Below are 13,979 nucleotides of genomic sequence, written 5' to 3'. Positions count from 1 at the left end.
TGAGTGTAATGTGTAATTATTTACTCACTTTTAATCGTTATGTTTGCTTCTTTTATTTGTATTTATATCGCAGCAATCTTCCTTTTCTCTTACTCGTATTTAGCTTCAAACTTGATATTCTTTAAAGTGGACTTAATCTCAATTCAATATTTCTGTTTTACAATAAATGGGGACTACGCCCTTCAATTCACAAAAGGATAAAAATTCTTTAGTCTTAATGACTCACAATATATATATCACGTTCAGGTACTTTGCCTGAATTAAAACTGCCCAACTTAGTTTCGCCAAGTTTACGCGGGCAACTGCCCAGATTTCTCCTTGTCAATTCTTTTTATTGATTGACAATTAGGTGGGGAAATCCTCAATGCAGTTTATTCTGACAGCTTGCAGAATTTGGTACTTGCGAAATTTAGATTCTGACCACTTCGTTGTTGTGCAATAATTTACAAATAATTGAAAGAAACCCTGCCTTGCGATATTAACACAAAAATAAAAATGTACTTTGTTTAATTTATTTGTGCTAATTACCCGATTAAAAGTGGGTTGTTAAGAATTTTGCTTAATGTTGGAATTTATTGGTGTTGCTAATAAATATGTATTTTTATGTAAGAACGATAATTGTGTTTTTAGGTTACAAGTCAAAATTATTAAATGGATTCTATATAATTCAATTAAAATTCGTTGTTTCTATGTAAATATAAATGTTACGAAGTCATACGTAACACCCTTTTTTATTTTGTTTAAAAAGTTGCAAAAAAAATTCATTTTGCAATAATTTAGGTATATAAAAAAAAATTTTTTCTGTTCTTTGGTAGACACATTCCTAAGACAAAAAAAAATATAAATATGTTTTTTCAAAATTTCGATTTAAAAAAAATACTTTTTATTTCTCGTGAAAATTTCACGAATTCTGGCCCAAATTACGAAAATAAAAATACACGTCAAAAGGGAGAGTAAAATAAAAATTCTATCAAGTGAAAATGAAAATGAAATTCTGTCAAAGTGAAAGTGAAAATAAAAATAAAAATCTATCAAAGTGAAAGTAGAAGTGAAAATAAAAAACAAAAAACTCGAAGTGAATGTAGAAATAAAAGTAAAAATGAATGTTAAAATAAAATTACAGAATCGACCCCGAAAATGAAATGAAAATCTGTCAAACTGAGATGAAAGTTAAAAAATCTGTCAAAGTGAAAGCGACTAAAAAATTTAACTAAATGAAATTGAAAAGAAATATCTGTTAAACTCAAAGCGAAAGTGAAAATAAAAGTAAGAAAAAAATCTATTAACCTGAATGTAAAAGGAAAAATAAAAATCTGTCAATGTGAAAACGAAAGTGAAATAGAAAATAACAGTAAAAATAAATATTTGTTAAAGAGAATGAGAAAACAAAATTGAAAATTAAAATCTGTCAAAGTGAAACTGAAAGTGAAAATGAAAGTAAAAGTGAAAATAAAAGTGAAAATAAAAGTAAAAGTAAAAGATGATAAACATCTGTGAAAGTGAAAATGAAAGTAAACATACAATTTCTACTACCAATTTAATTTTTTGTTTTTTAGACTTAAGTATTGTTAAATAATTAATTTTTTTTTTTTCGTAACCCATGTATGGTCCATCTTGGACTGCGGGAAAGATTATGTAAATAAATAAATAAATAAAATAAATAAATACAAGTGAGAAAAAAAATTTGTCATAGTGAGAGAGAAAGTAAAAATAAAATGAAAATAAAAAGCTGTCAAAGTGAAAGTGAAAATCTGTCTATTTAATGTCAAAGTGAAAATAGGAGAGGTAATAAAATTCTGTGATGGTGGTAATAAATATTAATAATAAATAAAAATGGAAACCTATCAAAGTGAACGTGAAAATAAAAATAATCATCATGTAGAGACCAATGGAAAGTTAATACTTGGAGGTAGAGAACAAAAATTCAAAACTTAGGTCAAAATACAAAGATGATATATAGGCAATGATTCAAGTAAAATTGTTTGTCAAAAGTCACTGGAGAAAAAAATTTTATTTTAAATTTTAGTTCCATAGACCCAAGTCAAGATGTGGACATAAAATAAAAAATATATACAAGTTATTATTTTTCAACTTTTTATGAGTTTCTTAAAAGCTTTCAAAAGTTTATTTTATTTTCAATAAAAATTTTATATAAACCAATATATTGTCTTTATTAAAAAAATATAATTATGAAAATAATATCCCTGTAATAATTTATGTTTAATATGATAATAATTATAATCGGAAATTCATTTTTAATAGCTTTCAATATAATTTAATTATTATTTACATTGTAGGAGAACAATAAAACGAATACGTTAAAGATTGATTTATGTAACATAAATCATTATTAATATTGTTAAATTCTTTACAATGTTATACATTATTATTCGGTATTTATTATTATTATTATTATTATTATTATTATTATTATTATTATTATTATTATTATTATTATTATTATTATTATTATTATTATTATTTTTATTTTTATGATTTTAATTATTATTATTAATTTCATTATTTATTAATATTCGTGTTATTATTGTATTAATTTGGGAGCAGTGGAAGATATTAGTTTATAATTCAGTAATTAATGTAATACAAATTATTCTACAATAATAGGAATAAATAATCATATATTTAAATAAATTAAACCAATGTTATCGCGATTTAAAAAATATTCTTGTAAAAGCACTGCATTGTTAATTCTGCATTTCCGTTTATTTGACAAACCATCATCAACTTGTTGTTGGATTTAGTTAAACTTGTAACTACATTAATTAATCAAGTTAAGCGAGTTAATGTTGATTTATTTTTGTCAACGTTCATTCCGTAACTAAACATTTTTCTCGAAAATAATTAGATAAAATTTAGCAAACTAAATTCTTATCAATTAAAAATTTATCCCACTTTCAAAAGTTTCATTTCATTTTTTCTTCATTTCCTTTATTTATTTATTATTATTTCTTTTATTTATTTTTTAATTACTTTTATTATTTTTTCTGATTATTTACTCAAAAATCATAATATTAAATGATTTCGTAAATTAGAATATAAAATCGATGCTAATACTACCATTTTTTATAATCTCTTTTTATTATGTTTTTTAAATATGTACATAAAATATAAAAATAAAAAATTGATAGGTATATATAGTTATTTTATTATTACATATTGTAGTGAATGACTAATAATTATTTATAATTAAAAAAAAACAGATTGGAATCTAGAAAATCTATAAAAAGATTTGAATTAATTGAAAGTAAAATTGAATTATAAATATTATTGCATTGTATTGAGAAAAAATGTAATCAATTATTATGCTTTTTCATATCAAAATGTGAAAAATATAATAATAATCAATTGAGAGACAATTAGAAATTTTTATTTAATTAAAATATAAAAATGAATACACATTCTTTATTACTTTTTTTAACTTGTAAAAAAATTCATAAAAGGCAATTTCGATTAATAGATTTCGATAATTCATTGAGAAACCTTTATTAACTTGTTCTGAATTATTAATAATGAAAAAAAAACAATAAAATTATTACAAAAATGAAATATTTAATTAGAGGAACTTTTTACAACCGAAACATTCTTGAAGAGATCAATATGAAAAGCTCTCAAAAAATAACTGATTATAAATTCAGGCATAGATGTATTTATATTCATATATATATACATATTTATATTTATTACAATAAATAAGTATATAATTTAATATATTAAAAAATAATAAATAAAAAAATAAAACATTAGTATTAATTTATCCTAATTATTATTAATTTTTTAAATTATAGTTCAATATTTATTTTGATATTTACAATAATTAATAATTTATACTAAATAATTATTATAATATTTAAAATGATAATATTCATTGGCTATAGAAGCCAATAAAAAAATTATTTAATAAAGAAAAATATCGAGATTCGGATTTAGAAAACAGTTTATTCTGATTTATCTTGAGAGAGAATAATAAAAAAAAGGAAGATGAAAAATAAAATTGCAAAAATGTCAATTTTTCTTTATCGTCGTCGACAGGAAGGGACTTGATCGAGTACTCAGCAAAATTTACGGAATTGACTGTACGCGATATGTGTGCGCAGATGAAAAAAAAAACCAAGAATAATCTCGAATACGAATTTGTTCGCTCCAACTATCTATATAGCTATATCTTCTTTTTTTTAAGAGTTATTGTCAGCAATATTCTGGGTTTGCGCAAAAAAAAAAAAAGAAAAAAAATTACAATGACATGGGATGTTATAGAAACCTATAAAAATCTCTCGAGAGCACAAATGGAGCTTTAAAAGTGTATATTCAATCGAACAATGATCATAAACCATTACTCGAACAGTTTATTTTAATATACCATATAAAAATCGCAATGAAGTGAAATTATCTTTGAAATTTAATAAAAATATGAATTTTTAAGAATTACATTCTTTTTCGATTTATATCGTTTAAGAGAATTTAAGTGGGGTAATAAGAATTTATAATTAGACTTCTAATTAATTTTATGTTTCGATTAAAATTTTGTAAACTTAGTTTAAAATTCTTTTAAATTACAATTTTTTTTCTAATTTTTATACATTTGAAATTTTTTTATATAAATTGAAATAAATAGTTAAATAATCAAATTAACGAATAACAAATAAAAATAGGTAATTAAAATAAATCAAAATATAAAACAAAAGAAAAAAAGGAATATAAAATTAAATAGAAATTTCTAATTTTTATATATTATTATTGTTATTATTATTTATTGTTTATTGTTTATTGTTTATTATATATTCTCGTAAAAATTTATATGAAAATTTTTTATGTAGTTTTTTTTTTTTAAAGTATATAAAAACTAAGTATGAAAAACAGACTTTAAAAATTTTGTAATAAACCATTCAATACTTTTTAACTTATGAGTAATTAAAAAGCATTAATCAAGCTTGCTTCGTTCAAAACTCGTCACGATTAAACAGTAATTTACTGAGTAAACTTTATACTTTTTATGAAACTCCCTTTTTCTAACTTTTTTATCCTTTAGATTATTTTACACAACTTTAATGAACAATCTTTCTTAATTATTTGCTTAATTAAACTGAAATAAATTAAAAATCAATAGCCAGTATAAATTAATTCTACACTTTTAGTTAAAAAAAAGGAATAAATAATATAATTTAATATAACAAATTTTGAAAGAAAAATTAAATGAGTCTATAGATATTAAAATTTAGCTTCAAATCAATGGTCAGTGAATATAATTGCAAAATTTTTGTCGAAATATAAGCAATATAAGGTCAATATAAGCAATCGTAATTATAATAAATATAGATTAAATTATTTTTCTACGATCGAAGGGTGAATTTGGAATAATTATAAAATTCAGGTCAACGTCGAAAACATAATATTTAAAAATTTTAGAAATTTTACAGTTATTTTGCTTACGTATGACTTTTAAATTTAGGTCTAAAGTTCAATTTTAAGTTTTAAGTTATTTTTGTACTTTTAAATTTAAAAAGTACTTTTATCTTTGAAAATTTTATTTTGGTTCCAATGAGGTTAAAAATAATTTATAGTAAGTATAGTAATTATATCAAAATTTAATTTTTGGTTTTAAAATTGTTTAAAAAGAATCACTAAAAATTTATACTACTACTAATAAATTTTGTTTAAGAGAAAACGTTATTTTACTAAAATTAGTAAACTGATTTAATATTTCTCAATTGCTTTGCGAACGTAATATAAAAATTTAGATCCAAAAGTTAACAACAAGTTATTTTTGTCCATTTTGCTTCGCAAATTTTTGATTTTATTTTTAGTGGAGTCAAAAATGAAAGTAATTTTAGTTACTATAATAAATGTCGAGGTGTTCAATATAATCTTAAAAATTAAGTCTCAATTTTCATAAGGAAATAATTTGCATCAATTCTATTTAATTTCAATTGTTTAAATAAAATTAAGTTTTTTGAAAATAAAGGAGAAAAATGTTTATAAATTATATTTGTCAATTAGAAAATTTAATTGAAAATGAAACTAAAATTTTTTGAATTTTTAGAAAATAAAGGAAAAAATTTTATTGAAAAAAATGTTCTGTTAAATTTATTTACGAATATCTTTAATTGAGCCTCCGGAAAGTATAACCACACATAAAATTCTGACTGTCATGCTAATTCAATGGGCGTCAGAATTTTATGTGTGATTATACTTTCCGGAGGCTCAATTGTAAAATTATTCGAAAAGAATAATTTCTTTTTTAAATATTTTAAATATTTAATTATTATTATTTTTCCGTAGTAATTAAAATTTTCAAAAATTTCAAATACAAACCTTTTTGAAATTAATCAACTTTAAAAATATTGTTATAAAACATAAAGATAACGATTAATAATAATAAAAGAGGATCGAGTGTTAAAATCATTACTTTATATTATTAGAATATTGTTACTCTAACTTCTTAAAAATTATTTTCATATTCTATTATTATTTAAAATTTAAACTAAAATTCATTTTCAAATCAATTTTTATTAGAAAATTCTACGAGAATTCAATTATTTAAATACAAAATGAAATTATTTATTGAATAATTGAATGTTCCTTAAAACTTAATTCTTATAAAGAATTTTATTAACAAATTTTTGAAAATAATTGAATTTTGGAGAAGAATTTTATTATTTATGAAGATAATATTGTGATTTTGACGAGAATGTATCTTTAAATTATAACATAATTGAATTTTTGTAAGAAGAATTTTATTATCTTTGAAAATAATTGAATTTCTGCAATCATTTGTAACTTCTTCAAAATTCAATTTTTATAGTGTTTTTAACTAAAATTCTTCTATGAATCCATTATTTTTAATAATAATAAAATATATATTAAAAAATGTAGGTAACTAATTTCAAAAGAATTTAAATTATTTAAATTTTTCAAAAATCTAAGTTCATTAAAATTTCTAATTAAATTCATTCAACATTGAAATATTATTAAATTTCAAATTGAAACCGTTTGAAGTTTATAATAATTATAATATAATTAATATAATTATTATAATTATAATTAAACATAATAATTTTGATGTAATACACAATAAGTTTGATTTAATAAAAATAACGTTCAATTCAATTATAATTATGAAATATGTTTAAGCCAAACATATGTTTTTAATTGGCTACTTATTTTTGGATTAAAAAAAATTTTTTTTCAGTGCAGTTGAAAAATAAAAAAAAACTCTATAATTGTGAATGAATTTATTTTAACATATTTTTAGAGATTTATGGACTTCACCTTTTTTTAGAAAAGAAGAAAAAAAATTACGCAAAAATTTCGGACAAGAACAGTATAATTAAAAATTGTATACATTTTACTAATATACAACATATCTCTCGCAAAATATATAAAACAGTTTTTTTCCTTTTATACCCGAATATTAAGTACATTACTCTGAATCTTAAATTTTATGAAGCATTTTCAATTATCTTTTGATTCTACCCCAAAAATCCTTGTGTGCCGTATGCTTTTGGCATTATATTGCTGCAGTTGAAATTTCAACTTTACATTTCCCATTGAAGCATATACGGAAGCCGGAAGCTCGTTTCGCTTGGTTCCCCCTTCACTAAATTCGTATCTCAAATTAACCAATGAAGTTCCCTAGTATACGATGAATGTATGTCTGCGTAAATGAATGTGAATTCAAATCTCGAAAATTTCACCTCTTAATAATATAATATACAAAAAAATAAAATAAATTAAATAAACAAATAATTGACCCATTTCACTCTGGATTTATTTAATTGTGTGTGTGTTTTTTTTTCGAAATTTGTTTTAGGTGAGAAACTGTGGATTGGAGGGCTGGAATTCGGCCCCAGGAGTGGCCTGGGGGTTACCCTGGGGACCCGGAAATTGAGGAAGTGGCTAGGAGAGGTGTCGAGAGGCGGAGGAGAACGCTATGAACGCCAGCGTTAATGTCGAGAGGAATTCCTGGCGGCTACCTCCTGACGAGACCGTCCAGGTCGCCGATCCACGATCAAAATCTGCTCAGGTAAAAGAGGTAATCAATGCAGAGAGCAATTTTTTTTATTTCAGTGTTGTCTCTGTGTTTAGGTACACAGGAAAAAAAAGTCTGACTCCGTTTACACCTTAAATTCAGCCCATGTATTTATAAGTCTGTCCTTGTTTAATGGGGCTGACTCCATTTACACCTTAAATTCAGCCTCGAAAACAGGCTGAAAGTAAAACTTTTTTTTTAGTGTGTAAACAATAAGTTTTCACATTTTTCATTTTATGAGAAATTAGTTTAAGAATTATTTTTTTTTTTTGAAATTATTACAATCACTGTTAATTTAAAAGTATCAAATTACAACACGGAGAAAAATATAAAGTAACTTTTACTACTTTCATAGTAAAAAATTTCCGGTAAAGCATTTCTGGTAATTTTTACTACTTTTGGAGTAAATTTTGCTACGTTCGAAGCACATATTTGTAAAAATTAGTAAAATTTACTTTGAACGTAGCAAAATTTACTCCGAAAGTAGTAAAAATTACCAGAAATGTTTTACCGGAAATTTTTTACTATAAAAGTAGTAAAAGTTACTTTATATTTTTCTCCGTGTAGCAATACGAATTGATATAAAAAATTGATACACATTTTTGGCACCAATTTGATCCACTTTTGTCTATAAATTTAATACTTTTAAAAAAACATTGGCTCTTATTAACAGTAAATAGTTAATAATAAATGATAAATAATAATTTAAATTTTAAAAAAACTTATTATTATAATTAATGAATCAATTTGTTATAATTGTTACAATCATGTTTTATAATCTTAATTCTTAATAATTATTTAAAACTAAATGTGTAAATAAATATATAATACAAAATTTCTGATAATAATTATAATAATCGTAAAGATTATTATAATTACTGATTTATCAGTAGAAATTTTTTTTTTTTGATTCTTGAATCAGTAAATTTTAACTAATTGAAAAATAAAAAGACACTCACTGATTACAAATTTTAATTAAAAAATAATGTATTTACAGAAGAATTTTAGTTGAAAACACGAAAAAAATTGAATTTTAAGTCACAAATAATTGCGGAAATTCAATTATGTTCAAAAATTTTTTTAATTCTGTTAAAATTTCAATTATCATTATAAATAATAAAACTCTTCTTATAATTAAATTCTTCTTAAAATTTTTTTTTCAATTATTTAAAAAAAAATGCTGATAAAATTCTACGCAATAAATTATATGTATTATAAGTAGTAAAATTATGTTAGAGTCAGACACAAGTTTATGAATTCTAATTATAAAAAAATCAGTAGTCAAGATTAAATTTGGTCAGACATAACGACAATTTTTGAAATTAAGTACAAGTAGTAATAGTAGGTTTTGGTCAGACATAAATTTTACAAAGTTATAATTAAAAAATTAGTAGTAACTGTAAATTTAGGTAAGAGAAGGCCAATTTTTTATTAAATTGAGAGTAATAAAATTAGGTTATAGTCAGACACAAGGTTTTTAATTCTAATTTTAAGAAAATCAATAGCGAAAATTAAATTTGGTCAGACATAACGACAATTTTTGAAATTAAGTACAAGTAGAAATAATTTGTTTTGGTCAGACATAACTTTTGCGCAAAATTGTAAATTTAGGTCAGACAGAGATAATTTTTTCGAAAAATTATAAGTAATAAAATTAAGTTATAGTCAGACACAAGTTTATGAATTCTAATTATAAAAAAAATCAGTAGTCAAAATTGAATTTGGTCAAACATAACGACAATTTTTTAAATTAAGTACAAGTAGTAATTGTAGGTTTTGGTCAGACATAACTTTAAAAATGTTTTAATTAAATAATTATAATTTATTTTTGAATTATTAAAACTTTTGCACAACACTGCACTTCTTTATTATATTTTAGACTTTCTTACAAGATTTCAGCTCAATTTATTAAATATTTAAAGAGAAAAGTGGTCGAAAAAATTAACATTTAATTTCTAACAGTCACATGCTGTTAATTAAGTATTAAAAATAATGTATTTACAGAAGAATTTTAGTTAGAAATACGAAAAAAATTGAATTTCGAAAAAGTCACAAATAATTGCAGAAATTCAATTATGTTCAAAAATTTTTGATAAAATTTCAATTATCATTAGAAATAATAAAATTCTCCTCCAAAATTCAATTATTAAAAAAAAATGTTGATAAAATTCTACGCAAACATTTGATTATTTTCACAAATAATAAAAATTTAACAAGAATTCAATTATTTACAAATTTTTTATAAATTTCTTTGCAATAATTCAATTATTTTCAAAAATAATAAAATTCTTTTTAGGAATTTAATTATTTTTTTAAATAAAAAAACTCATAACAGAATACCTATCAATGATTTTTAATACAGTTTCAATATAATTCCTCAAAAAATGTAATATTCTTAATAAATTTTATTAAAATGCGTTGAAGGAATTGAATTATTTAAAAATTTGTTGATAACATTCTTTATGAGAATTCAATTTTGAGAAACATTTAATTTCTCAATAAACAATTTATTTTTGTATTTAAATATTGAATTCTCATGGAATTTTCTAATTAAAATTGATTTAAAAATGAATTTGAGTTAAAGTTTTAAATAATAATTGAATATTTAGAACATTATTAAATGAATTTTTAAAAATAATTAAATTTTAAAAAGGTTTCAAATTAAGATATTTGAAAATCTGAATTTTTTGTAGTTTTAACTAACAATTCTATAAAATTAATTTTTTTGAAAAAGTTTATAATAATATTCTCATAAATTATTGAATTAATTTAAAAAAAAAATGACTGCAAGGAAAAATATTTCCATTTTTTAACGATGTGATTCGAACTTTCAAGTCGTTGATTCTCATTCCATGGTGAATTTTATCTTCATTATCAAGTAAAAAAACTTTAAAATGTAACATTATTTATATTTTTGTTTAAAGTTTAGAAACTTTATACACATTTCAAGGTAAAAGGTTCTGAAACAAAAAGTTCTGTACTTAATGCTTCTATATCTACAATACCTACATTTCTATAAAAGAATAATTTTAAATCTTGAAAAATTCTTTTCGAAAACGTTTCAAAACTAATATAATTTTTAAATTCTTTTTTATAATTTATATTCTTTTGCCATAAAATATTTAACTGCAAAATTTTTTTCCCTAAATTCCGCATTTATTTAAAACGTGATCTGGAATATAAATTGAGAAAAAAAAATACAAAAATCCAATAAAAGATCGCATATTTTACTTTCTTTTTTTCAGAAAAAATACGTATTATTAGAGCAATAAGAAAAAAATTATTTTCTAAATTAAAAATATACATGAATTACTTATTGCTAAAAATATAAAAATAACAAATAAAAAGAATAACTTTTTATTTTATTATATAACTTGTTTTTTCCCGTTTATATTGAAATGAATAAATTAATTAATTAAAAAATAATAGATACAAATTAAATTTCAAAAATATAAATTTATAAAATTAATAATAAAATTAATAAAAATAATAGGTGCAAATAAATAAAAATGGTATAAAATTATAAAATAAATAAAATAAAATATAAATAAACGTGAAAAACATAAATAATAGTAAATTAGTTTTTAGTCGAATCAATTAGATAATTTTTGTATTAGCTTCAAATCAGAGATCAAAATGCGGACAAGACGTTAAAATTCAAGTTAATATCAAAATGCCAGAGAAAAATATACAAATTAAATTATATTTAGGCCAAAAATCACAATGAAAATTAAATTTTACTGTATGAGAACAAAAAAAGGAGTACCAACTTTCACAAAAAAATCTCGTCCAAGATTTTTTTTACTCAGCAATTCATTATGCATTTTCACAAGTCAAAGGACTCTGTAATTTTCATTTTTCTTTTTTTGCTCAAAACTTTCGATCTTAAAGTTTCCTTCTTTAGAGTGAGGGTTCACTCTTTTATATAAAGGAACCAAATGCCTCAGCACGCGCAGACCTCGTCAAACTGAAAACTTCACTTTTTTAATTACACCCTATAACGATATCCAGAATTTCATTCTTAATTTACCTAGTAATTATCTATATCCATAGTATATATATAATTCTTTTTTCACTACATCAGAATAGAAAATCCAATTTTTTCAAAATTGAATTTCAAATTTGGTAATTTATTTTTTTTCTTTGATCAAAAAAAAAGAAAACAAAGAAAAATATACGTAACTGTGTTTTTTATATACTTTTTTTCGGAGATTTATATTTCAGATCACGTAGTGAATTTAAAGGGCGAATCCACAGAGATAATTGTGTCTCCATTGCACGCGATGTCAGGCACAAATGCGATGATTTCTTTAGAGGAAGCATCTTTTTAAATTTTAGCACGATTCCTTGAAACTTGAGAGCATTTTGAACTCGTAAACGACTTTTGATGGTTTCTTTGTATACTTTATATGTGGATATATTTATTTTTTTTAAATACAAGTCATGCAAGTCGACGATTACGAACAGAATTCTTGTTTTATGACAAAGGGGAGAAGGAAATATGACTTTAGTGATGTTTTTTTCGAAATCCAAAAGAAAATACGTGTTTGTCTTTATAAAATTGAGAACCTTTATGTAGAAAAATAATAAATTGTCACTTAGTAGGAAATTTATTATTTTTCGAATGCTAATATATTAAATATTATAGATCAATTTTTAATTTTTATTGACAATATTCGCTGAAGATTGTTACTGCAAAAAATAATATTGAATTAAAATTTTCTACCAGCAATGAACCAAGATTACAAAAAATAAACAAACTCTTGTAATTTTCAATTATTTTTTAATTTACTTTTGGGTCAGAATTCGTGAAATTTTCACAGAAAAGAAAAAGTATTTTTTTTAAATCGAAATGTTGAAAAAACATTTCTATTTGGCCTTAAAAATGTGTCCACCAAAAAACAGAAAAAAAATTATTTTTTATAAAAGATATTGCAAAATTAATTTTTTTGCAACTTTTTAAACAACATTTTATTTCTCCTAAATGAATGAACCGATTTAAATGAACCAAGCGGGAATATAAAGGGGATAAAATATATACTTTCGTTTAGAATTAGAAAATTTTTAAAAAGTTTATTTTTTAATAATTATTTAATAAATTTTTTATAAACAATTAATTTTTTTTAATGTTCTACGCCTTTTAAAAATTTGAAAAAAATATTGACATACACTTAAAACTATAAGAAATCAAAATCCGTTGAGAAAATTTTAGAGCGACAATTATTTTAAAAGTTATAAACAAATTATATTGGCGCGGTGTTGTGCATCAACGCTGAACTTAGTTTTTGATCATTTTCATCAATTTTTATGGTTATATAATTGAATAAAAATGTTAATTTGACAGTGTTTTGTTCATTTCGTAGTTAAAAATAATGTTTTAATTCTGAAAATCATCAAAATCGCATCTCCGTTCAATATAATTTGTTTATAACTTTTAAAATAATTGTCGCTCCAAAATTTTCTCAACGGATTTTGATTTCTTATAGTTTTAAGTGTATGTTAATATTTTTTTCAAATTTTTAAAAGGCGTAGAACATTAAAAAAAATTAAGTGTTTATAAAAAATTTATTAAATAATTATTAAAAAATAAACTTTTTAAAAATTTTCTAATTCTAAACGAAAGTATATTTTATCCCCTTGATATTCCCGCTTGGTTCATTTAAATCGGTTCATTCATTTAGGAAAAATAAAATTTTGTTTAAAAAGTTGCTAAAAAATTAATTTTGCAATAACTTTTATAAAAAATATTTTTTTTCTGATTTTTGGTGGACACATTCTTAAGGCCAAATAGAAATGTTTTTTCTACATTTCGATTTTAAAAAAATACTTTTTGTTTTCTGTGAAAATTTCACGAATTCTGACCCTTTTTTAGAATAAATTTATTTTTAATAATTAAAAAAACTATTATTTACTTCAATATTATCTGTTAAGG

The 13,979-nt window shown here is 21.7% G+C and overlaps 1 protein-coding gene across 3 annotated transcripts in view; it reads left to right on the top strand.

Annotated features, from left to right (window-relative positions):
- LOC122501551 (inactive dipeptidyl peptidase 10) overlaps window positions 1-13,979 on the top strand; it is a 248,201-nt gene that overhangs the window by 168,251 nt on the left and 65,971 nt on the right. For 2 of the 3 annotated variants that reach the window (XM_043611094.1, XM_043611096.1), the window contains exon 2: window positions 7,829-8,050. In XM_043611094.1, the coding sequence (XP_043467029.1) occupies window positions 7,949-8,050 (102 nt within the window). In that variant the 5' untranslated portion in view covers window positions 7,829-7,948. The remainder of the gene's footprint in view (window positions 1-7,828; window positions 8,051-13,979) is intronic. The other variant, XM_043611097.1, reaches the window with a different exon arrangement.

This window comes from Leptopilina heterotoma, unplaced genomic scaffold, assembly GCF_015476425.1.
Source record: "Leptopilina heterotoma isolate Lh14 unplaced genomic scaffold, ASM1547642v1 Lhet_211, whole genome shotgun sequence".
In the NCBI taxonomy this organism is placed as follows: domain Eukaryota; kingdom Metazoa; phylum Arthropoda; class Insecta; order Hymenoptera; family Figitidae; genus Leptopilina; species Leptopilina heterotoma.
Note: the sequence above shows the minus strand (reverse complement) of the source record. Positions and strands in the feature narration are given on the sequence as shown.